Source organism: Macrotis lagotis, chromosome 1, assembly GCF_037893015.1.
Source record: "Macrotis lagotis isolate mMagLag1 chromosome 1, bilby.v1.9.chrom.fasta, whole genome shotgun sequence".
NCBI classification, from domain to species: domain Eukaryota; kingdom Metazoa; phylum Chordata; class Mammalia; order Peramelemorphia; family Peramelidae; genus Macrotis; species Macrotis lagotis.
Window position 1 is genome coordinate 239,687,579 of NC_133658.1, and position 27,193 is coordinate 239,714,771.

Genomic DNA, 27,193 nt, shown 5'->3' on the forward strand with positions numbered 1-27,193 from the left:
CCCACAAGTTAGCAAAAGTAGACTTTATTACAGCAGCAACTGAGTCACACAGCCCCAAGGGGCCACACTGCAGCACCCTCCCACCTCTCCAGACCAGTCCTCTCCAGAGGGATTGTGTAATCAGCTTCCTCGGCCCCAACCTCTTTCCAGCACAGGCTGGGCAGGCTCAGAGAAGCTGGCGGAAAGCCTGAAGGCAAATCAGACACTCTTAAACCCCCTCCTCCAAAGGGAAAGAGCAGCTGAGTACCCCCGGCTCAGTTCTGTGCAAAACAAGTAAACAAAGTGCAGGGGGAAAGGAAGAAAAAAGGGAAGGGGAGTGATGATGCTCAAAACCAGAGCCTTCCGCCCCACCCCCTATTAATAAGGGGAGAGAGGACTGCACTGGGTAATACTGACTCCCAGGGGGGTGGGGTGGGGGGTAGAAGGGCTGCAGCAGGTCTGATGACAGTCACAGCCCAGGGCATAGGAGTAAGCACTAGGAAGAGACGGTGACAGCAGCTGGGTTGAGGGTGCTGTTCCTGGCAAAATTGAACTTGTTTAGAGTCTCCTCCAGCAGAGAGGTCAGACGACTCTGGTCAGCCTAAGGAGGGAAAATGAAGGTGAGAGTTGAAGTGAGGGGAAGTAGGGTCAAAATAACTCCAAAAATAGGCAAGAAAATCTCACCTCACTGATGAAGCCCAACTGCACTAGCTCTGCAGCCAATTCTGGGATATTTTCATCTACAAGGGGGCGGAGAGAAAAATGTTAAAACTTTTGGAGGTATGGAGTTGAACTGAAAACACATGCCTACAAGGGCCAAAGAAGAATTACAATAAGAGGCTTAAAAAAGCTCTTTTGTTTCTCATTTACACAGATGAACCTTCTCTCCCACCCCAAATTGAGAGTCCTTCAAAAGACAAAGATGACAGCTCCATTTTCTGAGGGGAAGAAGTATGGAGGGAAAAGGAAGCCATACTCACTGGGCAGCAAGTCACAACTCAAATGCCGATTCAATTTGTCCTCAAGCTTGAGCAGGAGTGTCAGCTGAAATATAGCACAGAAAAGGAAAGTGCCTAATCTACCCCATCCTACTCCAACACCCCCCCACCCCCCATAGCACTGTCTGACCCTAGGACTCACATGGTGCTTGACTCCTTCCTCTACTGATTCAATGTTGCACTGCATCAGCACCACCTGTTGGGGGGATGGGGGGAGGGGGGAGAAGAGCCTTAACTTCAAGCTTCTAAAAGACTCTGGGACTTTCCTCTGGAATATACTACCAACTCCAAGGGGAAATAGGCCATTTGTCTTTTATAATGCTAAGGACTATCATACATAAGAATACTGAAACCTCAGAAGATAGGCTTAGGAAATGGGGGTGTTGCTTGCCAACAGGTAGATTTAAACTTAATATAAGGAAGAACTGATCAACTCCAAATTCAGTGCCTGGACTATACCACATATGTACTTGACTTTTCCTCACCTTTCTAGTCTCTACTTCAGCTGGCTCAGGGGTTGGAGTCTTCACAGATGGGGGCACTACAGGTGAAGTCACTTCCTCCTGTTGGGGCTGTTGAGGCCGAGGTAGCCCAAAGGCAGTTAAAGGATAGATTCCATTTCTGGAGTAAGATTAAGTGTGTTAAAGAAGGATTCCCTAGGGCTTCCCATGGCCCTGCTTTCCCAAGAATATTGGTTTTCCCCCTTCTCACCTTACATCTTCAAGGAACTTATCCAATTCCAGAGCTGGTGACTGAGAATACCTTGAGAAAAAAGGACAAGAGAATCCCTTTTTTAGCCTCCACATCTAAACCTAATTAAGACAAGCTTACAGACAAAAAGCTTGTAGACAAAACAGAATGCCCATTTGTCAAGCCCTGCCACTATTCCCTATATCTGGAATGAATATCTTCTGTGGCCCCTTCAATCAAGGCCTAAGCCAGCTTCCACCTTCTTCCATCAAGTTTTCTCCCTCTTCAAATCTTTCATAGTGCCTTACAAAGTTCTTTATATTCCCTCATTTAAATATTTTTGTATATCTGTCTCCTCTCTGGTCTCAATAGACTAAATTTCTTGTCTTTGTCGTATTGATCTTTGTAACCACGGCACTACACAGTACCTTACATCTTGGTGTTAAATTACCTTCAACACCTCATAGTTACTCACAGAGTCCGATAAAGTTCCCTTCCAGGTCCTGGAGGGATTTCTGCTAGTACAGCATTGGTGTCCATGTTCTTGGTGATCTCCTCCAGGGCATTTTCTGGTATGAGGTCTGGAGGACATGGACAAGTGGGTTAAAATGGAAAGTTAAAAGGAGGTATAAGAAACAAAGACATCATAAAAGGTTTTCCTCCCCTAGAACAGCTGTAAGAATAATAAACTTGATAGAGAGCAAGAAAGTGGTATTTATCATATATTGAAACCATAATGCTCTGGATAGACAAGGAATTGTGTGAAACAAAACTATTTCTTGTGGGAAGAAAATTCATGATGTCCTAGTGGTGTAACTATAATGATATAGCACCAAAGGAAAGGAGATCCTAAGCAAAACTTACGCTGGTGTCCCACAATGCAGTGTGCAGCAAGCAGTTTGAGTGATGGCACCTCAAACAATGCAGGGTGGAAAAGTAGTTCTCTGGCTGTAGGTCGACGAGCAGGCTCAGGTTGCAGGCATTTTTGAATGAACTCCTGAAGAATGGAAGGAGTTGTTAGGCTTTCTGTTCATTTTTCTTTTTTTCTGGGTTCTAGCCCCAGTATTTCTCAACATCTTTCATTTCTCTCAAGTCACACAAGCTCTTTCCTCCACCATTCCTCAAAAAACATTCTTATCTGACTCCCAAATTCCACAAATCTCACCTTTCAAATTCTTAGAAACTTGCTTGCTATTTAATGTTCTCCTTCTAGTTTCTTGATCTATACTTAGCCTTTTATGGAAAACAGCCTTTCTAAGACCATCAATCTACTATATTTAATTGAGAAAAAGGAATGGATATGGATTATGAGACAAAAGCCTATATCTTCAGTAGCTTTCCTACTTTCTCTCTTTTGATATGATGCCAATCCTATTTCCCAATCTTGGGACTTTGAATTAACAAATAAGTTGTCTTAAAATTATATTCATCAAATCCCACTGCTATTTCTTATGTAGACTTCCTCTAAAAGGCAAAGGGTTTTGTTTTGTTTTGTTTTTTAAACCTCTGGCAGGTACTGCCTTGCCTGTGTTGGTTGAACTGAACATCCTCATTCCAATTCCATCATTCAACATTGGAATTATCCCTGATTATCTGAGCCACATTCTAATCTATCTACCTCAAGTCCTATCACATCAGTCTACTCCTACACTTCTAAATCTCTGGCATATACCATTCACCTACTGAATTCCTCATGACTCACCATCCTTCATGTTTTCTCCTTTCTAGTCCACTTCACCTCATCTCTGCCATTATTCCTCTCCATCTCACCAAATCACACTCTTCCTATTAAAATCTAGGACAGCGTGATATTTATATATAGAATTAATGGAAGGAATTCTGGAAATAGGATCTAAGTCCCTAGACAAGTCACCTAATCTCTCTTAGCCTCAGTTTGTAAAATGGGGATAAGACTAGTATCTAGTTTTGAGGATCAAATGAGATAAAAAAGTACTGCTTTATAAACTTTAATGTATGTATATGAACTTGAACAAGTTGCCTGAGTTTCCTTATCTATCAGATAAAATGGTGTCTTCCAGCTGAAAAACTATGATTAGGGCAGAAAAGGGTAATAGGAGAGTAATGCTCTTGAAGTTGCTCACCCTCTGAAGTGGGTCCTCTAGTAGCTGGATGGCACTACTGATGGCCTCCTGTGGCACATAAGATGACTCTCCATTTCCCTGAATCTCCAATACTGCCATCTGGGGTGGTTTAACAAAGTAGAAAAAAGATGCTAAGGACTTACATATTGACAATATGACCCAAAGGTCTCAGGAGACTGCCTGACACTCATCCATTTTCTCCTCCCATTTTCCCTCATCTCATCCCTCAGAGAATCCTCACCTCCAATGCACACATGCCAAAGGAGTAGATATCCACTGCGGTTGTCACGTTAGTGACTTCTGAGAAAGAGACAAGGCTTGGGGTGAATAAATGGAAGACTGTAGAAGCCTCGTATTTGTTCTCTGTGAACTAGGACTAGAAATCTGACAGACTTTACTTCTTGAATGCCAATAAGTCAAATGGAATAGGGTTTTTGAAATAGGGAGTTAAGGGCTGGAAGAACAAGGGAATAAGATCCCTCACCTCCATACTCAGGGGCAAAGAAGTGTAGATTCTTCTGTTCTTCCCGACAAGTCTTCACGTGATTGTTAATGGTGTCAGGAGCCACTGGGAGTGGGAGATGCATCTTCAATTTGATGGATTATCAAGAATGCACAGCTCCAACCCAGACAAAACCCAACTTTCACTTATGAGTCCCATTCCCAATCCACTCCCTACCCACCCTGAACTATATTTGTATAGAGATCACACTATCAAACAGGCAACACCCCTTCCTTTCATCTCTACTTGTCCTTATTCTATGTTCTATTCCCATTGACAACATAGACACAAAGGCCACACAGAGAGATGAGATCTTGGGTTGGTCCAGTATTTAGGTCTTCTAAGGAAAAGTCTTCTACCAAGGGCCCTCCCACCTCCCTAAAATAGGCATAGGCAAATTAACCTATCCCCCCCCCCCCACCATCTCAGTGTTCTCTAAATCTGGAGTTGATTATGCCCTCATTTCTTCCTTCCTCCCACTCTACTATTCTATAGTTTCTAGTTTAAACTGCTAACATGGGAGAGTTCCCTTTGTGTCAAGGTGGGGACCTTGGGAATTTTGCTAAAAAACACAGGAAATGCCAATGCATAACAAGGTATATATAGCCTTCTTTTATTCCCCACCCACCCACCCCTTGACTGACAGACTGAAGTCCAGAAGTGAGCTGACACCTTGGAAAAGATCCTATCTTTAACCCATCCTAATTATTCCCTGGTCTCAAGTATCCCTCTGGCCTGCAAAATCCCACCCCCCCACCCCCACCCCCACTTCCCAAGATTCTGCCTGCCACAGGGCTGAGTGAGGAACCAGGGCTGGGCCCATTTTTGGAGTCACTCAGGTCAGAAGACAATGGCCACAAGTCACAGAGAAGCTGGGAGCACAGCATGGTTTAGAAGGGATCAAACTGATGAGTGGGTCTGAGGAATGTAAAGGATAGGTGGCCAGCCAGCCAGTGTCCACAGGGAATAAGCAACTTGTGAATGGGGTAAGCAAGTAGATGACTAATGGAGATGGTAACTAAGCAGGCATAAGGGTAGTAGGGGAATAGGTGCTTGCTCCATCATTGCATGCTTTGGGTAGCCAGCCCCAAAGGGAGCAAGGGGAGCACAGACAAAGCCCCAGGTGGGGCAGAGAGAGCTCTCACCATTAGCAAAAATCCTATGAAAGACTGTTGGGAACAGAGCAGCCCGTAAGCGGGAGGGAGGAAAACAGAGAGAAGTCATGAGCGATGGAGCGGCCAAGCCCCAGACAAATGGACACACAAACGCACACCAACACAGCACACAAAAATGCAATAACACTGCACACAGATATGTAAGCACATGGATGGCACTCACAGCAGGCACAGTCTGGAACCTCTTTTGGGCAGGGCTTACAAGGCCCCATTGCCTAAGTAGAACCAGCCCATCCCCATTCTAAAAAGATACCACCCTTATTACCTAGTCTTTCCCAACTGTCTGATTAATCCCATCCACCCAAACTAAAGCTAATTCCCTCAAAAAAAGTTTTAGCTCACAATGACTCTATGCTTTTCCTTTAAAGGAATTTGTTTTCTGCTTATCCTACCCATGATTTACCCTCTAGCTTATAATTTGTACCTTTATCCCCCATTTCATGAATTTTTTCTGCTCTCTTCCTTTCACCTTAGCCCATGATTCCCATGTTCCCCTGCCATTCCCCTGACCTGAACCTCAGCCTCCCCCTCACCAGAGCCAATCTTGATGAGTCCATTGTGCTGGATGAAGATGGTGTCACAGGTCAGGTTCCCATGGATGATTGGGGGGTCACAGGAGTGCAGGTAGCTGTGGGGGCACTGGGCTGTTAGAGGGGCTACTAAAAAAACTAGGGACAGGGCAACCCAGGGAATAAAGGAGCTAGCATGAAAAGCCCCACTGGTTATTACACAAGGTGCCCCCATACTCTGGGTATTCCACCATGCCAAGTACTTTAGGTAATTGGAAAAGTACTATAAAAGAGAGGTAAGAGATGGTGTTACTCCTGGAGAATTGAAAATAGTTTGTTAAGGATGATCACTATCATCCAGACATAGCATTACATCGATAATGGGAGGTGGGAAAAGGCAAAGAACAATCTATGGGTGGAAACTAACAAGGAACCACTTACCTAAGAGCAGAAAGGATCTGTGTGCACCACCGCTTCCAAGCCTAGAAGACAGGACAGATGAAAAGTAATCCCAATCATTCATCACTAATAACTCCAACCAAGGACTATTGTATGTCCCCCTCCTTAATGTTTCTTCCCCCATCCAACTGCATGGTTAATATAATCTTCCAACCCAGCCCCCTCTCTGCCTACTTTCTGTCCAAACCTTTTCATTCATGGTCTTATGGTTCTTCTTTGTCTTCTTCAGGAATTGTTTCAGACTCCCAGATGACATGTATTCTGTGATAAAAATCACCTGAGGGGTAGTAAAAAAAAAAAAATTCACAGTGAAAATTTGTGAGACTCACCCAATTTGTGGACTACTAATCAGGTATAGGAAGGCAATCCAAATTTTTAAAAAATTGCCTATCTTTGTTAAATCATTTTTTGGGGGGGGTTTTGCTTCTTTGGTTGGAAGAGCAGATAAAAACTGCCAAAATAAGTTTTTTTGTGGGGTTGGGGAGTGGGGAGCAATAGCAGCATCTACTGGCATTGGGAAAGCCCTATTCCCCACTACAAAAAACCTACTCCTCACTTCCAGTCTCTCCCCAACTTCACACCTACTGATCTGTTTCCAAGCTATCTTGCTTTCATCTGTAGAAGTAGAAAAAGAAACAGGAACTGCTCATCTTCTTGCACTAGTAGGGTTAGGAGAATGCAGGAACAGATTTCTTACCCTGGCCTTGTTCTCCTTGATGTCAGCCCAATACTTGTGGAATTTAACAATGTTGAGATGTTCCAGCTGAATCAGATTATCAAATACAGCACGAACTTTTTCCTATAGGCAGGGAACAGTAAGGTAGAACTCAGGAAACCATGTTATAGATTACATTACACTTCCTCCATTTTTCTTCACACCCCTTCTCAGATTGTTTTCATTCCAAAGTCATCCCCTCCCCTCAACAGCCAGTTCCCCAAAACCAACTCCACAGATGCTAAAACCCTTTCCTTCAAGACCTCTTTTCAACCAATTCTTCTCACTATCACGCACCTCCTGAAGTTTGTAGTTCTTTCGCTCAGAGAACTGCACCTCATTCCACACAACTTCCACACCCTCCTCTGTATCCATTGCTAGGTAAGCACTATCAATGCCTGGTACATTCCGCTGATTCACCTGGTAATGACAATTCCAAACAAAAAAGTAGTTAGGATAACTTCATACCACCAACCTATACATACTTTCTCCATGGGAAAGGAGTAAAAAGCACTTTGTAAACCTTAGAGCACTATAAATGTGTGTGTGTGTGTGTGTTTTTCTGAGCTATCATTGGTTAATATTCATTCACAAAGGGGGAAAGGTATATAACACATTTCAACCTACACATCTATCATCTCCTATTATATATGGTAAAGTAACTATCCTTTATTTAATAAAACCCTGTGAGACTCCTTTACCCAGTTTTTTTCCTTTTGTCCTCCCTTCACCAATGTCTAAAGCCCCCTTACCTCTTCTCTCCTCTTCTGCCAACGTCCACAGGGTGACTCTTCCAGGATCTCCGACTCATCTTCACTTTCTTCCTCTTCCTCTGGAGAAACAGCTGAAGCTGTAGAGGTCACTGGAGGTGACACAGAAGTCAACCCTGGGGCTGAAGATGAGGATTCTGCCTTTGGATCTGAACCACTGCTGGGTGCTGTTTGGGTCTCCCCCTCTGACATGCTGGAATGAACACTTAGGTCTGCAAAGGTTGGGAAATAGTAAGGTCTAAGAATGGATTCACAGACACTACAAATCCTAATTCCTCCATTAAGTTAAGGGAAAAAAAGAACAGATCCTTTCACATATTCTTAATTTTCCCAACTCTTAATTACAAAGTTAAAATAAATTCTACTTTTCTGGTTCCTTTTTTTCCTAGGCCTTTCAAATATTCTTATAATATTAGAAAACATTATTAGGTGCTGTCATTGAAGCTGAATTTGGATTGGTGATCCAGAGATCAATGCACAAAGGATTTTGGCAGCTTTGTTTCCCACTTAATCAGTGATTACTCAACCAATCAAGTGGCATAGTAATAGGATTTTAGTTCTTCTCAAGAGCAATAAGCCTTCTGGAACTTTCTTTACCACCTTAACCTTCTCTTATTTGTGCTCAGTAATGAGCTTCCACAGGAAAGACAGGACTAGTTGGCCTTACTAGTCAGTCACACCTTTCTTGGTCTAGGTGGAATGATGGTTCCAGGTAACAAGCCTTACTATCTTGAAGGTAATTAAGAGTATAGTCTCATGAATGGGGTTGGAGGTATGCCCTAGGCAACAGCAGTTGTATATAAAGAGGTCCAGCAAGAAATGCTCCCATTCAAGCCCAGAAGCTAGGCAACTATTCCATTCATTCTATCCTAAATAAGGATAGACATGGTACACCCTACTCCAACTACCTAGATAGGAATGAGACTAGTATCTATCTCTCTAGATAGGAGTAAGACTAGTACTCTCTCAAACTAGGACTAGTCCTCCCATTAAATATGTCTCCCATTCAAAGAACTAGTCCAATCAATTCAGGGAGAAATTCATCCAAAAAGCCAGGTGACTGGGTAGTTCAATGATCTCATCCCTGATGACCTCACCTTGTCCTATGAGGTCAGTGTGGCACACATGGGTGTTGCTCAAAAACATCACATCACTCACATATCCAATGAGATGTCAATCTTAGGCAATACATCTGGCTGGGCACAGCCTACTCAGGGCCCTCTGGATCTAGTTCTAGAGCTCAATCTATTTCCTGTCTGTTTAAAATAACTTATAAAGATTTGATCATTCACTAATTTCCCATTACCTAAGCATATGGTCTCCAGTTTTTTGATACCTGGGGGTTGATCATAAGTCTTTATTCTATATGGTTCAACAAATTCTAACTCTTGATGTCCCCTGAATCCCTGAATCAGATATAGAGGTTTCTCTTTGAAATTCAAATGACTTCAGAATTCATAGTGGCCAAGTTTCCATGTGTGACAGGATAATATAATTTACTTTTCTATGTATATGTTGTTTCCCCTAAATAGAATGTAAGTTCCTTGAGGGATAGAATTGCTTTCTTTTTGTCTTTGTAGTCCTCAGTAATAAAAGTAGCACACAGTTAAGTGATAATAAAAGTTTGTTAAATGAATGATTAATATCTGACTTTAAATTATAGGAAAATGACTTCTTTAGGAAAGATTTCCCAACTTCTTAACTTTAACAACTTTTCAAGATTCAAGAGAGAATACAGTCACTTAAATAGAAATTAAACACTGGAAAAACTTAAGACCCAGAATGCTGAAATAGTACTTGTATAAGACTGAAAGTGCTATCCACAAAGTAAATTTGCTATTCTCCAAAATGGTTATGGATTTTAAAAGCCTACATAAATAGTAAATCGCTATGAATATAAATACTTACAATCTCAATTAAAGATACTCTTAATATCGTTATTTAGCTCTTTGCTTATCAGTCTTTTATATGGTGAAATAAGGGAGAGCTTTCAGAACTTTAACTTTGCCAGGATTTTTAGGGACTGTATAACTTTTAACTAGTTTGCCCTATCTACCCACCTCTTTGAGGGTATAAGGGGGTTAAAAGGGGTTATTCTGCTTCTTCTTTCTCTGAAATGCAACTAAAAAAATGAACATGCCCCCCCCTTTCACCTTTGAAAAGATTAAGATAAGGAAGTCCTTATGAGTCATCCTTATAAAGTGATTGGTCTCTCAGGATGTAGAAGAGCACACTGATCTTCATCTTCCAGTAGGGGTAGTAACTGGTAAAATTAGGTAAATTTGCTTTTTACCCTTTACTTAGACCTATAAATACTCTGTTGAGTCTGAATCCTTTTCTAGAAATGAGCTCTAAAATCATTCTTAGCAATTAACACGATTGGTCACTAGGAGGCAGTTTCCAAGGACCAGTTACTTGCAGAAAAGCAAAATACTAAGTTACAGTTAGACCAGTACTAGCAAAGAAGTATTTTCAGATAAGTGTCAAAAAGACTGCCTTTGGAATTCACACGTCAGAAACCCACAGAGACTTGATTAAAACATCTTCTAAGTCGTAGAGACACAAAGACAAAAAATAATTGTCTCTTTCGTCTCTTTCCTTAAGAAGCTTATCAACTCTCTAGGGGAAGCAATATGCACAGAAAATGTACAAAGATTAAGTACAAAGAAGGTGGGGAGGAGAGCCTGAGCGGCAGGATGGGCGCTGGGATCCGGGAAGAGCGGCCAGGCCGGGGCCTCGGAGCGGCTCTGCCGGGGCACGGGACGGGCAGGGCGGAGGGGCCCACAAGTGGCAAGGCACCCAGAACCCCGGCCATCGGCCGCGAGCCGAGGCGCCGGGGGGAAGTGGGGCGCGGCTCAGCCCGGAGGCGGCCGGGGCCCGGGGCCCATCTCCCCGGGGGCGGCCCCCCGACACTCCCGGCCTCCGGCTCCGTCTCCGTCTCGCGGGGCTGACAGCGGGCGGGAGGCCACGCCCACGGCCCACCGGAGGCCCCAAGCCTCGGGCCGGCCGCGGGCCGGGCCGCGGGAGCCAGCGGGCTGCCCGCCCCGGGCCCGAGGGGGCCTGGGCGCCTGGCCGGGGCCCAGCGGCAAGGCCCAGGCCCGGGGGGCGCCGCACGGAACCGGGCAGCCAGCCTGGCCCGCCGCCCGTGCCCGGGCTCCGCGCCGGCCTCAGCCCCGCTCCCCTCCGCTCGCTCACGTACGGCTTCGGTCCCCTCAGCGCCCGCTGCAGGTCCGGCGGCAGGTCCGGCTCCGGCTCCGGCTCTGGGTCCGGCTGCGGCTGCGGGCTGCGGCTGCGGCTGCGGCTGCGGCTGCGGCTGCGGCTCCGGCTCCGGCTCCGGTTCCGGTTCCGGAGGCTCGGCTCAGTTGGGCTCGGCCAGACTAGGCGCAGCTCTCTCAAAGCGGCTCGCCACCGATCAACCGAACTCTGAGCCACGCCCTTCTCATCCGAACCAATCGGCTAGCGGCGCCGAGCCGTCGCTGGAACCCTATTGGTCAAACCGGACGACAGTGGGAGGGGAGGTGCCCCTCCTAGCCAGTCAGTGTGAGACGTGGGCAGTTTCGTCCCACCTCCCCTCCCTTCTCGTCAAAGAGGTTTCCCCTCCTCCCCCTCTCCCCTCCTCCCCCTCTCCCCTCCCCGCAGCGCTCCAGTCAAAGAAGTCAGTCGTTCCGTCCGGTCCCCCGGACCGGCGACCTGCCCCTCCCCACCGCCCGCCCCGCGCGCTCCGCCCTCTCTCCGCCCCTCCCCGAGCGTCAGCTGGTCTCGGATTCCTCCGCAGGACGACTGTTTACTTCCTCCGGGGGCGATGTGGCAAGAGGAGGCAGACAAAAGAAATTAAACGCAGCCAATAGGACCGCGCGGCATAGAGGAAGCTTTAGCTCTGGAGTTAGAGGATTTTAAATTCGAATCCCGCCCCTGCTTCTTCCTATACCCGTGACCTTCGGCTCTTAGCCGCTCGATGCCTCAGTCTCCTCACTTGTAAAATGAGGTCATTGAACCGAGATAATCTTCCAGGTTCCCTTAAGGCTGTAAGTCCTGGCACAAGACCGCCCCTGAGGGGTGTGCCCTCTGTTCAGGATGAAAGGAAATGACAGTAAATGTCTTGGAGACTGGAACTGCTTCATTCTCGTCCTTGTATCCGTATCATTTATCACAGCACTCAGCACTTTGTAAGTGCTTGATGTTCCTTGGTTAAGATAAAACCTTGACCATACACCAGGACAAAGGGGAGAGCCTACTAGCCAAACTAATAGACACCGTGTGTAAAGAAGTGCACATTGCTAACAGTTGTGTTTTTACATAAACAGCAAAACTTTTAAAACACCTCCATATGCATTATTCATCATTATTCATATTTAGAGATTTCACAATCTCAAAAAAAAAAAAAGCCAAAAACCCAACCCGAGGCACAGAAGGTCTGCCCCAAGGACACAACCACAATTAGGGACAAAGCTAGGACCCAACTGGCATGCAGACTGTATGTATGTGAATGTAGCTCAAATTGCAGGAGAATAAAATGAGTGGAGAAGTTATGTGAGAGGAACTTAGACCGTCTCGAAAAAAGGAAATAAAATAATAACTGGAGAGAGATGTACGATCAGCTCTGCACAAATGATTGCATCCGAGTGTGTGAGATAAAAATCCACTTAAAAAATACAGAAATTCCTCTGAGCAAAAAAAAAAAAATAGTTTATTTTGGCTTTTCTCCAGAAAAGGGCAGACTCTAAATTTCACAAAGGTAGTGAAGATCAAGGAGCTGCACTGAATTGACAGTCAAGCAAGATTATATGACCTAACCCATCCTCTCCTCCGTTTCATCCCTCTCTGTTGACTCATTGGTTAGTCTTCAGAGTTATATTCTACTTGTGAAAATCTACCCCAGCAACAAAGAAAAGAATGAAAGGTTTGCATAAAATATTACCTCACCATCCAGATGGTGAGAATAACCTTCAGGATTATAACTATCTTATTGAAGTAATGTAACTTGTCTTGGAAGGCAAGGTTTAGGAACAGTCTACTTATCAAACAAGAGGAGCCTTATGAACTTCTTTGGAATGCAAGGTTTTTTCTCATGGGAAAAGTCTACTATCCTTCTAGTAGTCAGTAAAAGCAATCTTATCAAAAGCTAGGAGAGTGAACCACCTGTTTGCCTTTCTTTTAGAAGTAGTTTAAGAATAATAGTTTGTTCTTTAATATTTCTTAACCCTGAGGACTTCACTAGCAATATTAACCCTGAAATGGTTTTATTGGCAATATTCCACACAGGAGGAAACTAGGCAGGGCTAGTAAAGGATGAAAATTTATTGTTAATAGCAATATTAATTTTTAAAAATATATTCTATTACTTTATCAGGAGTCAGAAGTCTTTTCTCCAAAAGCCACCATTGAAACAAGATGTCTAAATCAAGTCAACAAGCATTTATTAAGCCTTTATTTGTATGAAGAAGGATACCAGGAAAACCTTCTCACAGAAGGTAGGATGTTAGGTGATACTTGAAAGGAACCAGGAAGTAGAAGTGAAGAAGGAAAGCATGCGAAATAGTCAATGAAAATTCACTGAGTATAAAGACAAGTATTTTGTGTGAGGAACAGCAAGGAGGTCAATGTACCTAGCTTTTGTAGAGCATGTAGAGGGGAGTAAAGAGTAAGAAGGGACTAGTTTATGAAGGGCTTTAAAAGCCAAGCAAATGGTTTTATATTTGATCTTGGAGGAAACCACTGGAGTTTATTGAAGAAGGGAGGGGTAAAATGCTCAGAACACCACACATAATCTCACCCACTCCCACTAGGGAGTGGAAGTACATTCCAAAACACTTTGATAGTTGTAAGCTGCAGAAGAGGGGAGGAAGCAACCCTTAATTAAGCCACTACCAGCTAATGCCAGAAACCAGGTCGACAAGGGCAATCTGGTACTAGGGTAGGAAGAACAGACACAGAAACAAAGGGGTGGGAGGGTCAGGGGAGGAGTACAGAAACATGAAATAATGATTCTCAGAAACTGAACACATTTTAAATTACTTATATTTTCATGTTGACAGAACATACATGCATGCCTTCTACAGTATAAAAATAAGTGAATTTAGTACCCATTTAGCAAGAGTCGTGTTAAGTGACACAGTGAATAAAGATCTGAAATGAAATGAGGGAAACCTAAGGTATGTGACCCAAAGCAAATTAGCTGATAGCTCTAAATCTATGATTTTCTACCTTCTAGATAGAGAGAACTTGTTAATAACACTTTATGTATGATCCACTATTTTCATGTCACAAATTACAAGGTTATAAATTTTGCAATTCATTATGTAAAAATAATATAAGAAATCAAGATACCACAAACATCAAAATATCCACAGCAGCACGTTTTGTGGTAGCAAAGTAAATGCTCTTCACCTGGGAATGACTAAATAATTTGTGGTACATGAATGTAATGGAATATTGTTGTGCTGTAAAAATGAAAAATTCAGCAGAATGAGAAGATGAATGAACTGACAGTGAAGTTAGAAGAACTAGGAAAATACATACACAATAACAATGGAAATGGAAAGAATCAAAAAAAAATGAAATTGAACACTTTGTAATTCAAATGAACCAACCTTATTTGTAATTGAGAAAATGCACCAACTTTCCTTCTTTGCCACCATAGTGGGAAACTATACATAATAAAAATGTGAATTTACTATTGAATTCCATTTCTGTATGAAGAGTTTTGTTAAACTGGTTTTTCCTTTCTTTTTTTTTAGGATTATTGCAAGGCAAATGGAGTCAAGTGCCCAAGGCCACACAGCTAGGTAATTATCAAGCATCTGAGACCGGATTTGAACCCAGGTACTGCTGACTCCAGGGCAGGTGCCCTATCCATTGCACCACCTAACCACCCCTTTATTTTTTGAAAACAAGTTTTGTTATAAGGGATGTCTAATTGGGAGGAGGAAGGGAGAGGAGGGGCAGAAAGGAAGAAAAGACACTCAGAAATGAAGGTGATATTCAAAAAACTATTCTACAGTTTTGAAAAAGAATTAAGACAAATTCAGGTACCCTGCTCAGTAGACTGTAAACTCCTTGAAGACAAAGACTGTTTGTTTTTGCCTTTGTATAACTTGTGTTTGAGGAATCAACAACAGACTCTGGTCCCATATAGATTTGATCTGATACTGAGGGCTTGACCCCAAGGAGTCAATTTCTCTTCCTTTGGCCCATTATCCACAGCTGTGTATTAATACAGGACTGTTTCTGAAATGAAACAGAAATATGAGAGTCAGGAATCAATGGTTTCTAGGCAGGAAACTTTCTCCTCTCAGCAAAGAAAAACAAACTAATGGGTTGCTTAAGAAACTCATCAATTTGATCAGGCAATGGCCCCTTAGAAGATCTTAAAATACTAGGTACTAGTTAAATGTTTGTTAAATTGTCTCTAGTCTGCTTAAGTGTTAAGAATTTCCATCCCTCCCCCAATGTCTATAGAATAAAATCCATATAATAACATATTTTGTAATGCTTTATGTCTTTAAAAGTGCTTTCCTTAGAGATGTGGGAAATCTGGGACACTAATACATTGTTGGTGGAGCTGTGAATTTATCCAACCTTTCTGGAGAGCAATTGGGAATTACACCCAGAGGGCAATAAACATATGCAAACCCTTTGATCCAGCAATACCACTACTGGGTCTATACCCTGAAGAGACAATGAAAAAGGGTAAAAACATCATTTGTACAAAAATATTGATAGCCGCCCTGTTTGTGGTAGCAAAGAATTGGAAATTGAGTGAATGTCCATCAATTGGGGAATAGCTGAACAAATTGTGATATATGTATGTTATGGAACACTATTATTCTATTAGAAACCAGGAGGGATGGGAATTCAGAGAAACCTGGAAGGATTTGCATGAACTGATGCTGAGTGAAATGAACAGAACCAGAAGAACATTGTATACCATAACAGCAACATGGGTTGATGATCAATCTTAATGGACTTGCTCATTCCATCAGTGCAACAATCAGAGACAATTTTAGGCTATCTGAGATGAAGAATACCAACCATATCCAGAGAAAGATTTGTGGAGTTTGAACAAAGACCAAAGACTATTACCTCGAATTTTAAAAAAAAAGTTATTTTATTATGTAATTTTGCTATCTCTTATATTTTTTTTCCTTAAGAATATGATTTGTCTCTCAACACATTCAATTTAGATCAATATATAGCATGGAAACAATGTAAAGACTAACAGACAGACTTCTATGGGGTGGGGGAGGGAAGCAAGATTAGGGAAAAATTGTAAAATTCAAAAATGAATAAATTAATATTTTAAAAAAAGTTCAAATACCAAAGAAGACAATTAAAAAAAGGGATTTCCTTACCCTGAGGTAGACAATGCAAATATTATCTCTGTTATATAGATGAAGAAACTGAAGTATGCAGAGGTTGTCACTTGCTTGTAATCACATAACGAGTTCCTAAAACCAAGTTTTCTAATTGCAAGTTCAGTTTTTGTTCTTCCTGCTAAGTAAGTGTCCTCAGCAGCCCATTGGAGAATGGCTAAGCTAATTATGGTATTTGAATGAAATGACATATTATTGATCCATAAGAAATGATGACATGAAAACTCCTGAAGAGACTGGGAAAACCTCTATGAACTGATACAGAGTAAAGTGAACAGAACTGGAACAATTTATACAATAACAATGTTGTTATGTGTCCTTCATGTCCAAAAAAGACCATGATATTAGGGAGGTAATGTCATGATATGCAACTGAATTAGATTTAAGTGAAGGAAGGCTGTGCAAAGTCCTCAGTCTCACTCCCTCCTCTGAAGCCATCTGGGTCCAGTGGCCAGATTCATATTAGGATGACTGAGGGGGGCTAGGTGGCACAGTGGATAAAGCACTGGCCCTGGAGTCAGGAGTACCTGGGTTCAAATCCAGTCTCAGACACTTACTAATTACCTAGCTGTGTGGCCTTGGGCAAGCCACTTAACTCCATTTGCCTTGCAAAAACCTAAAAAAAAATAGCTCATATTAGGATGACTGGAAATGATCCTGGATAAAGTGAAAGAACTTGGTCTTTCTAAATTAAGATCTTTAACAGGTCTCAGTTTGATTGAAGAAACACCCATTCAGTGACAATAACATCATAAAAACAAATAACTTTGAAAGACTTAGACCTCTGATATTTAGACCTCTGATCAATTTAATGACCAACCAAGATCCCAGAGAACTAAAGATGAAGCCCACAATTTATTTTCTGCCAGAGAGGTAATGGACTTAAAATACAGATGCTATGACAAAGACTGTTGTTGCTGTTTGGTTGTTTCAGTTGTCATTTCCTTTTCCAGCTCATTTGATAGCTGAGGATCTAAGGCCGGCAGGGTTAAATGACTTGCTATGTTTGAAGCCAGATTTGAACTGAAAAGTCAAAAGTCAAAAGTCTTCCTGACTTCAGGCCCAGTACTCCAGCTACTACACTTCCTAGTTGCCCCATGTATATTTTTGGATATGGTCACATTTGTGAAATTGTTTAACCTAGACTATGAAATTTGTTATCAATTCAGAGGCAATAATAGGAGAAAGGTATAATAGATGCTCATTTAAATTAATTTAAAAAACTAATCATGATATGGAAAAAATTGTCCAAGAACTAGGCTTCTATGCTCTAGCCAATTAGTATTCAGGGAAAAAACTGTATATACTGGCTCAGGTGTAGGCTACCTGACCAATTAGCTCTTTTCAATCTTCAAGAACATTTGAAGATTAAAGACTTTGTTGATAAGGACCAAAGTCAGAAGAGAAGCTTTTTCACAAAATAAACAATAATTCAAATTCTTCCCAAAAAATTTTCCTCAGTATATGTACTCATTCTGGTTTGCTTTCACCTTTCAATGGCTCAGGGGTAATATGTTCCCCTTAACTATTCTTTTAAAGAGCATTAGCTACTAAATATTTGGGAACAGCCAGGAGAGCCTGTTTCCTTCACCAACTCTTGGAATTAGCCCCTAATCCTGTGTGTGTCCATAGTGATATAAGCCCAAACAGGATATATGCATTAGAATAGGGGACATCAGAAAAATGTCTACATTCAAATTGAGGGTAAAAGATTCAAAAGTGGATGAGTTTAGCCTTCTGTAGGAGTGGTAAATTGAAAGTTCCCTTTCCCTCATGAAGATTCCCCCCCACTCTTTGATTCAGTCATTGTGAGGACAAGAAAGAGAAGTAGTTTTCCTTGATACTAGAAAGTTTCCAAACTTAAATTCCTGCAAATTTTTCTTAGTCTTAGTATCTTATCTACAAGTGTTACTGTCCAGCCCCTCATAACCCTCCTCCTAATAGTCAGTTGTCCTTGCCATCTCCATGCTGGTAAAGAGTGGGTCTAGGCTCTTAAGAAAGAATGCAACGCAGAACTTCCCTTCTGGTCCCTGTCTTGTGCCAGGAGGGGTAAAGATAGTCAGAAAAGGGAAAAGAGAATCAATATGAAAATGAGAACTCACCCATCAGGAGGGGAGAGACCCTGGTCATTCTTACTTCTACTACCCTTGAAGGTCTCTGAGCTTTTCAGGTCTTAAAATCAATCACCACCTAGATATAGTGAACCATGTAAAGTCTCAGTACATAACACTTGGGAAATTTCTACTGTAACAATTCTGGAAGTCTTTGTCATTCTTCGTTGTCTCCAGTACCTAATACAATGCTTGGTGCTGCTAAGTGCTTAGAGGAGAGAGGAATTCATTAAGCATCTGCTATGTTCCAAGTACTGTGCTAAGGTTTCACAAATATTAGCTTATTTGGTCTTTAATAAATAAAGCTTAATGTTTTTTAAATGAATTAACATGAGTACCAGCCCTACTTTGCTTGCAGCTTTATTACAACAAAAAAACAGTTTGAACCTTGTTCTGGATACTACCACTCTGTATATGTATGATGGTCTTACCTAAGGCCCACATGCCTTCTCTGACACCTTGGGGTATAATCTCCCCTATATCATATCTAGTCACTTGACAGAGTGAGTTCAGAGTTAGCAGTTTCTTCATAGTATCAGTCCCATCAAATTCACATCTAAATTCATCTTTGCTGTGGGATAAAGTACTGCTCTTCAGTCATTACTTGTCGAAAAACTTGGCATGGATTCAATTTCTGGACTCCCCAGATGACTTGTTCTCCTGACCTTTCAAAACTCACAAAGTTGAAACCTTCTGTTAAATTTCCTTTACTTAAAACACAAAGACAAATACTGGAGCAAAATACTAGTACTCAATTTCATGGGACTAGAGAGAACTGGAGAGAGGAAAGAACCTTAGACCTCTCACAGTATAGTACCTCACTAATAGCTCCCTCACCCTGGTATGCTCCAGTGGATGAAGGTCTATTCCCTTAGTTCACCCTAGATCTATGACCTGGACCTGGATAGTAAATAATAAAAGTGCCAGATTGTACTTGTTCCTGTGCTCACATTCTCTCTCTCTCTCTCTCTCTCTCTCCCCTCCCTCCCTCTCTCCTGCCTGGACCCCATCCCTAATATCCACAGACCTCTCTTGTCTTGCTTTGATAACTTGCTCTGGGAGGGTGACTCACTGATTTTTTTTTTTCTTGGATTTCCCAATCAGAATTCGGTCTGGTGTTATTATTTAGATCTGTTTGGAGAAGTTTGATAGGTAACTCTCTGTTCCATCCTGTCTCTGGTTTTCTGACACATATAATTTTAACCAGTTGACATTAATATTATAAAGATATATTTATCGATAATACATAGAAAGAACAGAAGTACAAAACACATTCTAACCTTCCCCTAACCCCAGTCTCAGGGTTATCTTCTCTTCCATTCCATCTCAGTCCCTAAGGATAGTGAATTGATTTGAATTTAAACAAACTGATCACCATAAATCTCCCACTAAGTTTTATTTCTGAATCTAATATAACTGATGGATAAGTTTCTCCCTTGTTATAAAAAGCAACATCTCAGTGTTCCTCCACTAGACTGCGTCTAGTAGGAAAATCAAGAGTTCATTCCTCACTGGGTTTGGCTGTTGTGTAGGCATGGATCTGATGCCAGCACCCTCTTAGTTTAGGGTCTATGTTGGAATGAAATGTGGTACTTGAAAATCTTTTTATTTTTATTTATTTATTTATTAGGGTTTCTGGTTTTTTTTTTTTTGGCAAGGCAATGGGGTTAAGTGGCTTGCCCAAGGCCACACAGCTAGGTAATTATTAAGCGTCTGGGACCCGATTTGAATTCAGGTACTCCTGACTCCAGGACTGGTGCTCTATCCACTGTGCCACCTAGCCGTTCTGGTACTTGAAAATCAATGAAAAATTTAACAAAGTAGTTTTGTTTGCCCTACTGCAGCCAGACTTTGCAAGAAGGACATGGTAAGATTTAATCTCTCTGGACATGGCCCTCTTCTGGTCAAAAAGTCTTCAAAGCTTGACAACTCACAAGATCTCAGGCACCCAAATCTGAAAGACCCCAAATATCAGGGAAGCTGGGGTCATCAGGAAAGAGAGAGAAGCTGCATTAGGAAAACTGATTCTCTGACAACTGCCCACAAATTCTGGCAAGAATTCAGTTCCTGGACCCTTGATGTTCTCCCATCCTTCCAGGATAACAAGGTCACAAACTAGTTTGTTCTATTTCCATTGTGACAGGGAAAGGCATGAACCATAGCTGGGCCATATACTCATGGCTTTATGCTGACTCGGTCTTGTACCAATTATTTCCTCCTGACATAAATACAGCCAGGAAGGGAAGAGAACAAGGTCGAGTTATAGGAGCCTTTTGTAGGTGGGCTCAGGACCATCTCAGAAGTTAATAAAAAAAAACTTTTCTTCCTTGGAGTCAGTAGATCATAAACATTCAGAATGCTTAAATATTCTCCTAAGTCCCTTAGAGGAATGCATCAAGCTTGCCACTCTATGCCTGCTCATAAGAGCTGGGTTCTTATAAGTCAATCTTCCATTATAATTATTTTTAAAAATAGAATAATTAATAGATGTGTGATTTCATTACTATAGAAACTCCTAGAGTGGGAAACAACCTCTGCCAATGTAGATAATATCTTTTCTGCAACTTTGATCTTAAAGAGTGGTCTAGAACATGTGTCAAAATCTGACACTGCCACCATCCTAATGCAGAACCTCAACACTTGAATTATTGAAGCATTCTGCTTGGTCTCCCTGCCTCAAGTTTCTCTGCATGACAGCTCATCCTCAAGTCAAATAAATTGATATCCTACAGTGGAGATGTGATCAAGTCACTCATCCATTCCAGTCAACTCAATAACTCCCTATTGTCTCTAGAATCTAATATAAAAATCCTTTGTTTGGATTTTAAAATTCTCCATAACCCAACCTCTTTTGACCTTTTCCAGTCTTTTACTTTACACTGATCCCCTCTCCTACATACCCTGAGATCTATTGACACTGGCCTCTTAGACATTCTTACTCTTGGCATTTTCCTGACATTACCTTACTCTTGGCATTTTCACTTGTTCTCCCCTAAGCCTGGAACTCTCTTTTCCTCCATCTCCTCCTCCTAGTTTCTCTGACTTTCTTCAGGTCTCAGCTAAAGTCCCACCTTCCACAAGAAGCCTTTCCAAATCTTCCTTAATGCTAGTGCCTTCCATCAATTGGTTTTCTCCAATTTATTCTTTGCAAAGCTTCTTTGCACATAACTGTTTGCATGTTGTCTTCCCCATTAGATTTGAGTGCTCCTTGAGTACTGGGCTAGTCTTTTATCTTTCCTTTAATCCCTAGCATTTAACACAATGTGAACAAAGTAGGCCCTTAATAAATCCTTACTGACCGACTGATCATCTTCTTTTTCTGGATATTTCTCTCCTCCTTTGCTTTCTAAGATATATATACTCTTCTCATTCAGTTCCCATAACTTTTATTTTTAGGTTTTTGCAGGACAAATGGGGTTAAGTGGCTTGCCCAAGGCCACACAGCTAGTTAATTATCAAGTGTCTGAGGTCAGATTTGAACTCAGGTACTCCTGACTCCAGGGCCGGTGCTCTATCCACTGTACTACTTAGCCACCCCCAGTTCCCATAACTCTTAAGTGCTCCTCCTTTGCCTCTTTGTCGAATCATTTTCCCAGTCTTTCAATGATGGTGTTAGGAGATTTTGCTCTTAACATTTCTTTCTTCATTGGAGGATCATAGATCAGAGGTGGAAGGTCACTTAGTCCACTCCAAACATGGAAGAAAGGAATGCCCTTTATAAGATGCATAAGAAGTTGTTGCCATGAATCTTGACACTGGAAGATCTACAAGTCTCCCACAGCAAATAATTCCATTTTTGCACCAGCTTAAATTATTGAGAAATTTTTACTGATGTAATATTAAGAACACAATTACAAAACATTCTTTACACAAATAAAGGCAAACCTAAAAAATTGGAGAAATATTAACTGCTCATGAATGAACCAAATCAACATATTGACAACACTACCTATATTAATTTACTTATTTAACAACATGCCAATCAAACTATTAATTACTTTATAGAACTAGAAAAAATAATTTAAAAATTCATATGGAAGAATTAAAGGTCAAGAATATCAAGGAAACTGATGAAAAAAAGTGAGATGGAAGGGGGCCCTATAATACTTCAACTCAAAGCTATATTCATTAAAATAACTTGATACTGGATAGGAAATAAAGAAGAGCAGTGGAACAGATTATATACACAAAACAGAGACACAAAGAAACCTAGTAGTCTAATATTTGGTAAACCCATGCTCTTTATGGAACTGATTCAAATTTATTATAAAAATAGGAGCTATTTTCTTAGGTTTTTTTTTTTTGCAAGGCAATGGGGTCAAGTGGCTTGCCCAAGGTCACACAGCTAGGTAATTACTATGTGTCTGAGGCCGGATTTGAACTCAGGTACTCCTGACTCCAGGGCTGGTGCTCTATCCAGTGTGCCACCTAGCCACCCCTAGGAGCTATTTTCTAATTGGCTAATGGGCAAAGAATATCATTAGGTAATGAGGATGTTGTCCAGAGTATCAAAAGATATCTGGAAAATGCTTTAAATCATTGTCAATTAAAGAAATACACATTTAAAATAGCTCTGATATATCATTTTATAACCATCAGATGGCAAAGTTGACAAAAATGAGAAAATGATAAAGGCTGGAAGGGTTGTGAAAAAACAAGTACATAAATAAAAAGTAAGTGTTGCTATGAACTGGTCCAACTAGACTAGAAAGCAATTTGGAACTATGCCCCCAAATCATTAAATTATACATATAGTTTAATCCAGCAATACTACTACTAGGTCTATGAACTGAAGAGATCAAAGAAAAAGGAAAGAAAAAGAAAAAACAAAAATATTTATAGCAGCTCTTTTTTTTGTGGTAGAAGAGAATTAGAAACTGAGAGCCCATCAATTGGAGAATGGCTAATACATTATAGCATACATTTGTGATGCATACTATTGTGCTGAACGAAGGGATGAAGGGAATGTGAACGTTTCTTTTCTTTCAATTTGCCAGGAAGTAAGAGGATTAGATGCCTCCATCTTAGTTTTTCTAATGCTCCAAAACTGCTTTTACACCCTCTTCTCTCACCCTTTCAAGAGACTTAATTCTTCTTCACTTTCTGTCATCAAAGTGGTATCATCTGCTTGATAGATTGATTTTTCTCACTGTAACCTTAATGCCAGCTGTCTACAAATTAAGATGAAAACATATAACCTTGTTGTACTCATTTTCCTATCTTGAACCAATCAGTGGTTCCATGTTAGGTATTAACTGATCCAGGTTCCTTGATCCATGGTACAAGGTCCTCAGGAGACAAGATGGTCTGGTACACCTATCTCTTTGAGAATTTGCCACTTTATGTTGTGATCCACATAGTCAAAGGCCTGTAGTTTAGTCAATGAAGGAAAAGTAGATTTTTTTTCTGGAATTCCCTTGCTTTCTCAATAATCCATCCAATGCTAGCAATTTGATCTTGTGCTTCTTCAAAAACCAACCTGCTCGAGGGCGGCTAGGTGGCACAGTGGATAGAGCACCGGTCCTGCAGTCAGGAGTACCTGAGTTCAAATCCCACCTCAGACACTTAATAATTACCTAGCTGTGTGGCCTTGGGCAAGCCACTTAACCCCATTGCCTTGAAAAAAAAAACTAAAACAAACAGCCTGCTCTTCTGAGAATTCTGATAATTGCTGAAATCTAGCTTTCAGAATCTTAAGAACAACCCTGCTGGGGTGTAAAAAGAATATACTTATTAATTATTTGAACATGCTTTGGCATTGTTGTTCCTTAGAATTGGAATGTAAATTGACCTTTTCCAAGCCAGTGGCCACTGTTGAGTTTTCCAAATTTGCTAGCATATTGAGTGCAACATTTAAACAGTATCATCTTTTAGGATTTTAAATAGCTCAACTGGAATTCTGTGAACCAAAAAAGTTGATATTTTGAGGGTGGTCCCTGAGATTGGACCTAATACTAGTGTATGTGTAAGGGGAGACTGACCATGATACTAGGGCTATTATATGGAAGAGACTGGGGTGCCTGCTTCTTGCAGAATTTTGATGATGTGTAATGGAAGTTCCATGGAGAGACTATAGCATGTATAAATGTTCTGTAACTGGATATGGTCTATTAATCACATCAAGAGAAAGAACCTGTTATTTGGTTGTGACTGCAGAGACAGAATTGGAATGGGAGAAGGAAAAAAGAATCATCCAAAAGACATTATTCAGCCTAGTCCTTCCTTACTCTTGTATGACTTGTCTTTGGTTGTCTTTTTCCTGGCTGTTGGTCTTCCAGAGAGAGAAGAGAAACAAGGCTCTCTTCTTTGGGATATTATTTCATTTCAGATGAAGATTAACTTAGAGTCCCAATCTTCACAGTTTGAAAAGGTCAGAAGTGGGGGGGGGGGGTTGAGTTCATTCTGAGTTTTGCAGTCAGTATGAAGATTTGAGGAGAGACCTACAGAATCATTATTCCACACCCTCTTTGTCCTCTGAGTTAGTTGAAATGAGGCATCATTTTGGCAGTGAAGACACATTTTAGTATGACCAGTGCTACATAGAAACTGTACTAAGTCTGAACCCATTTTTCCCAGAGATCAAGTTGGTATAAGGGAAAATGTTATTCTCCCTTCTCTCACCATGTTTGGGAGTTAAAGATATTTGTACTTCTGTTCTTAATATGCTTCCAAATAAATACCCCTTTGTAAAAGAAAACTGATAGTAATTGGTTAAATGATAGTAGAATACTAACAACTGATAGCTAAGAAGTGATGGGAACATACTTGGAATGAGGGTTCAGGTTTCTAGACAGCTGTATCTATTTCACAAGACTGGAAGAAAGATAGAGCTGGAATGGTGAAGAAACCCTCCAAACCCTAAAACCTTGAAGGCTGAGATAGCTGGCCTGGTTCTGGGATAGCAAACTCCAGAGCTCTAAGTACATATATGTGAGGACCTTGAATACTAACCTCCAGAATACTAATTCATCTTGAGTAGACTTAAGACTCAAAGCAACCACACCCCACCTCAGTCATTATCTATTTTTCCCAGAGAAATTCAAGATACTTAACAGAGACCTTCGAGATTGTCAGCACTTGAGCCTAGATCCAGAAATACATCATGAACAACCCTGTGACTTCTCAACCTCTGAGTATTGCTAATAAAAACTGTGCTAGTCCCCTTTTCATGTGCTTTTCTCTCCAGTTTCTCTTGGTATCCAAATCTAAACCTTTTGGTTTCAGAACTGTTTTACACTCTTAAAAATTGAGGACCCCAAAGAGCTTTTATATAGATTTTATTTACCAATATTTGCCATATTTGAAATTAAAATTGATAGTGTTGGGGCGGCTAGGTGTTGCAGTGGATAAAGCACCGGCCTGTGAGTTCAAATCCGACCTCAGACACTTAATAATTACCTAGCTGTGTGGCCTTGGGCAAGCCACTTAACCCCACTGCCTCGCAAAAACCTAAAAAAAATTGAGTGTTAAAATATTTATTAATTCACTTAAAATAATAAACTCATTACATGTTAATACATAAAATAACTATTTTTTAAAACAAAAAATTATGCAGAGTAGCATTTTTTTTTTTTGCAAATCTAATGTCTGGCTTCACAGAAGGGGGGGGGGATTCTCCTGTCTGCTTCTGCATTGTCTACTGTCATGTGTTGTTTTGAAATATATAAAGAAAATCCAGCCTCACATAGATGTATAGTTAGAAAAGGAAGGAACATTTTAATAGTGTTATATAAATAGTGGCTTTAATGGAGGGAAAGTCCATCAAATGGGGAAAGCTAAACAAATTGTGGCATATGTATGTTATGGAACACCATTGTTCTATTAGAAACCTGGAGGGATGGGATTTCAGAGAAGCCTGGAGGGATTTGCATGAACTGATGCTGAGTGAAATGAGTAGAACCAGAAAAACACTGTACAACCCTAACAGCAACATGGGGGTGATGATCAACCTTGAAAGACTCCCTCATTCCATCAGTTCAATAATCAGGGACAGTTTTAGGGGATCTATGATGGAGAATACCATCTGTATCCAGAGGAACAACTGTGGGGTTTAAACAAAGATCAAAGATTATTACTTTAATTAAAAAGAAAAGTTTTCTTCTGTACTACGTTATTTTGCTATTTCTAATATTTTATTTCTTCCTCAAGGATACTTTTTTTTCCCCTCTCAACACATTCAATTTTGTTCAATACATAGCATGGAAGACAATGTAGAGATTATCAGACTGCCTTCTTTAGTGGGGAGGAAGAAGGGGAGAGAGGGTGGAGGAAAAATTGTAAAATTCAAAACCTTACCAAAAAATGATAGGTAGAAACTACTATTGTATATAGTGGAAAACAAATATTTTTATATTTTGTATATTTATATATATTTATATATTTTATATATATTTATAGTTTTAATAGTAGTTTGGACCTTGAATACCCTCTGAAAGGAAATCTGAGCTCCTCGCAGGGGGTCTACACTTTGAGAACTACTGCATGAAGAAAAGGATTCCTGAAGGTATCATTATTGGTTTAGAAAACTCCAAATTAGCGTTATGTTTGGTTAAATATTTCTCAATTTTTTGGGGGGGGGTTAAGTGGCTTGGCCGAGGCCACACACTAGGTCATTAAGTGTGTGAGGCGGCATTTGAACCCAGGGCCGGTGCCCTCTCCACTGCCAGCTCTCAGACTGTGGACCTTAGCGGCTTCCCCGAAGCCCTAACGCGTCCGGTGTTCAGATTCATGAAGCCCGAGGCGCGGCGCTGGAACTCGGCTCTTCCGGCCTTTTTTAGGGGAACGAGGGCTTACTAGCAGAGTTCTGAGACT

General features: G+C 41.1%; 1 protein-coding gene and 1 long non-coding RNA gene across 3 annotated transcripts; one reads left to right on the forward strand and one right to left on the reverse strand.

Moving 5' to 3' along the window:
• Positions 1–8: 8 nt before the first annotated feature.
• On the reverse strand, positions 9–11,319 carry NRBP1 (nuclear receptor binding protein 1). 2 transcript variants are annotated; one of them, XM_074209826.1, is made up of 18 exons: positions 11,099–11,319; positions 7,882–8,111; positions 7,427–7,549; positions 7,112–7,213; positions 6,602–6,691; positions 6,397–6,437; positions 5,980–6,074; positions 4,254–4,337; positions 4,011–4,069; positions 3,770–3,868; positions 2,532–2,664; positions 2,143–2,248; positions 1,689–1,739; positions 1,463–1,598; positions 1,120–1,173; positions 960–1,023; positions 664–719; positions 9–580 (listed from the first exon to the last, which is right to left on the reverse strand). In XM_074209826.1, exons 2-18 carry the CDS (start codon positions 8,089–8,091, stop codon positions 476–478), a joined length of 1,608 nt encoding a protein of 535 aa, XP_074065927.1. In that variant the 5' UTR covers positions 8,092–8,111; positions 11,099–11,319; the 3' UTR covers positions 9–475. The 2 variants fall into 2 exon arrangements, with proteins under 2 accessions (XP_074065927.1, XP_074065928.1); XM_074209827.1 differs by lacking the exon at positions 11,099–11,319 and adding an exon at positions 8,567–10,622.
• Positions 11,320–11,626: 307 nt separating this feature from the next.
• On the forward strand, positions 11,627–14,836 carry LOC141515491 (uncharacterized). The gene is made up of 3 exons (XR_012476338.1): positions 11,627–12,799; positions 13,250–13,370; positions 14,637–14,836. It is a non-coding gene; the product is annotated as an uncharacterized LOC141515491 (long non-coding RNA).
• The last annotated feature ends 12,357 nt before the right edge of the window (positions 14,837–27,193 follow it).

What these genes read in the sequence shown, in the direction of transcription:
- NRBP1 (XM_074209826.1), bottom strand. Translation starts at nt 8,091, where the DNA reads ATGTCAGAGGGGGAGACCCAAACAGCACCCAGCAGTGGTTCAGATCCA. An exon ending in ACTCATCAAGATTGGCTCTG is followed by an intron (nt 4,338 to 5,979) that starts GTGAGGGGGAGG and finishes TCCCACTCCCAG; the next exon opens with TGGCTCCTGACACCATTAAC. An exon ending in CTTTGCCCCTGAGTATGGAG is followed by an intron (nt 4,070 to 4,253) that starts GTGAGGGATCTT and finishes TCTCTTTCTCAG; the next exon opens with AAGTCACTAACGTGACAACC.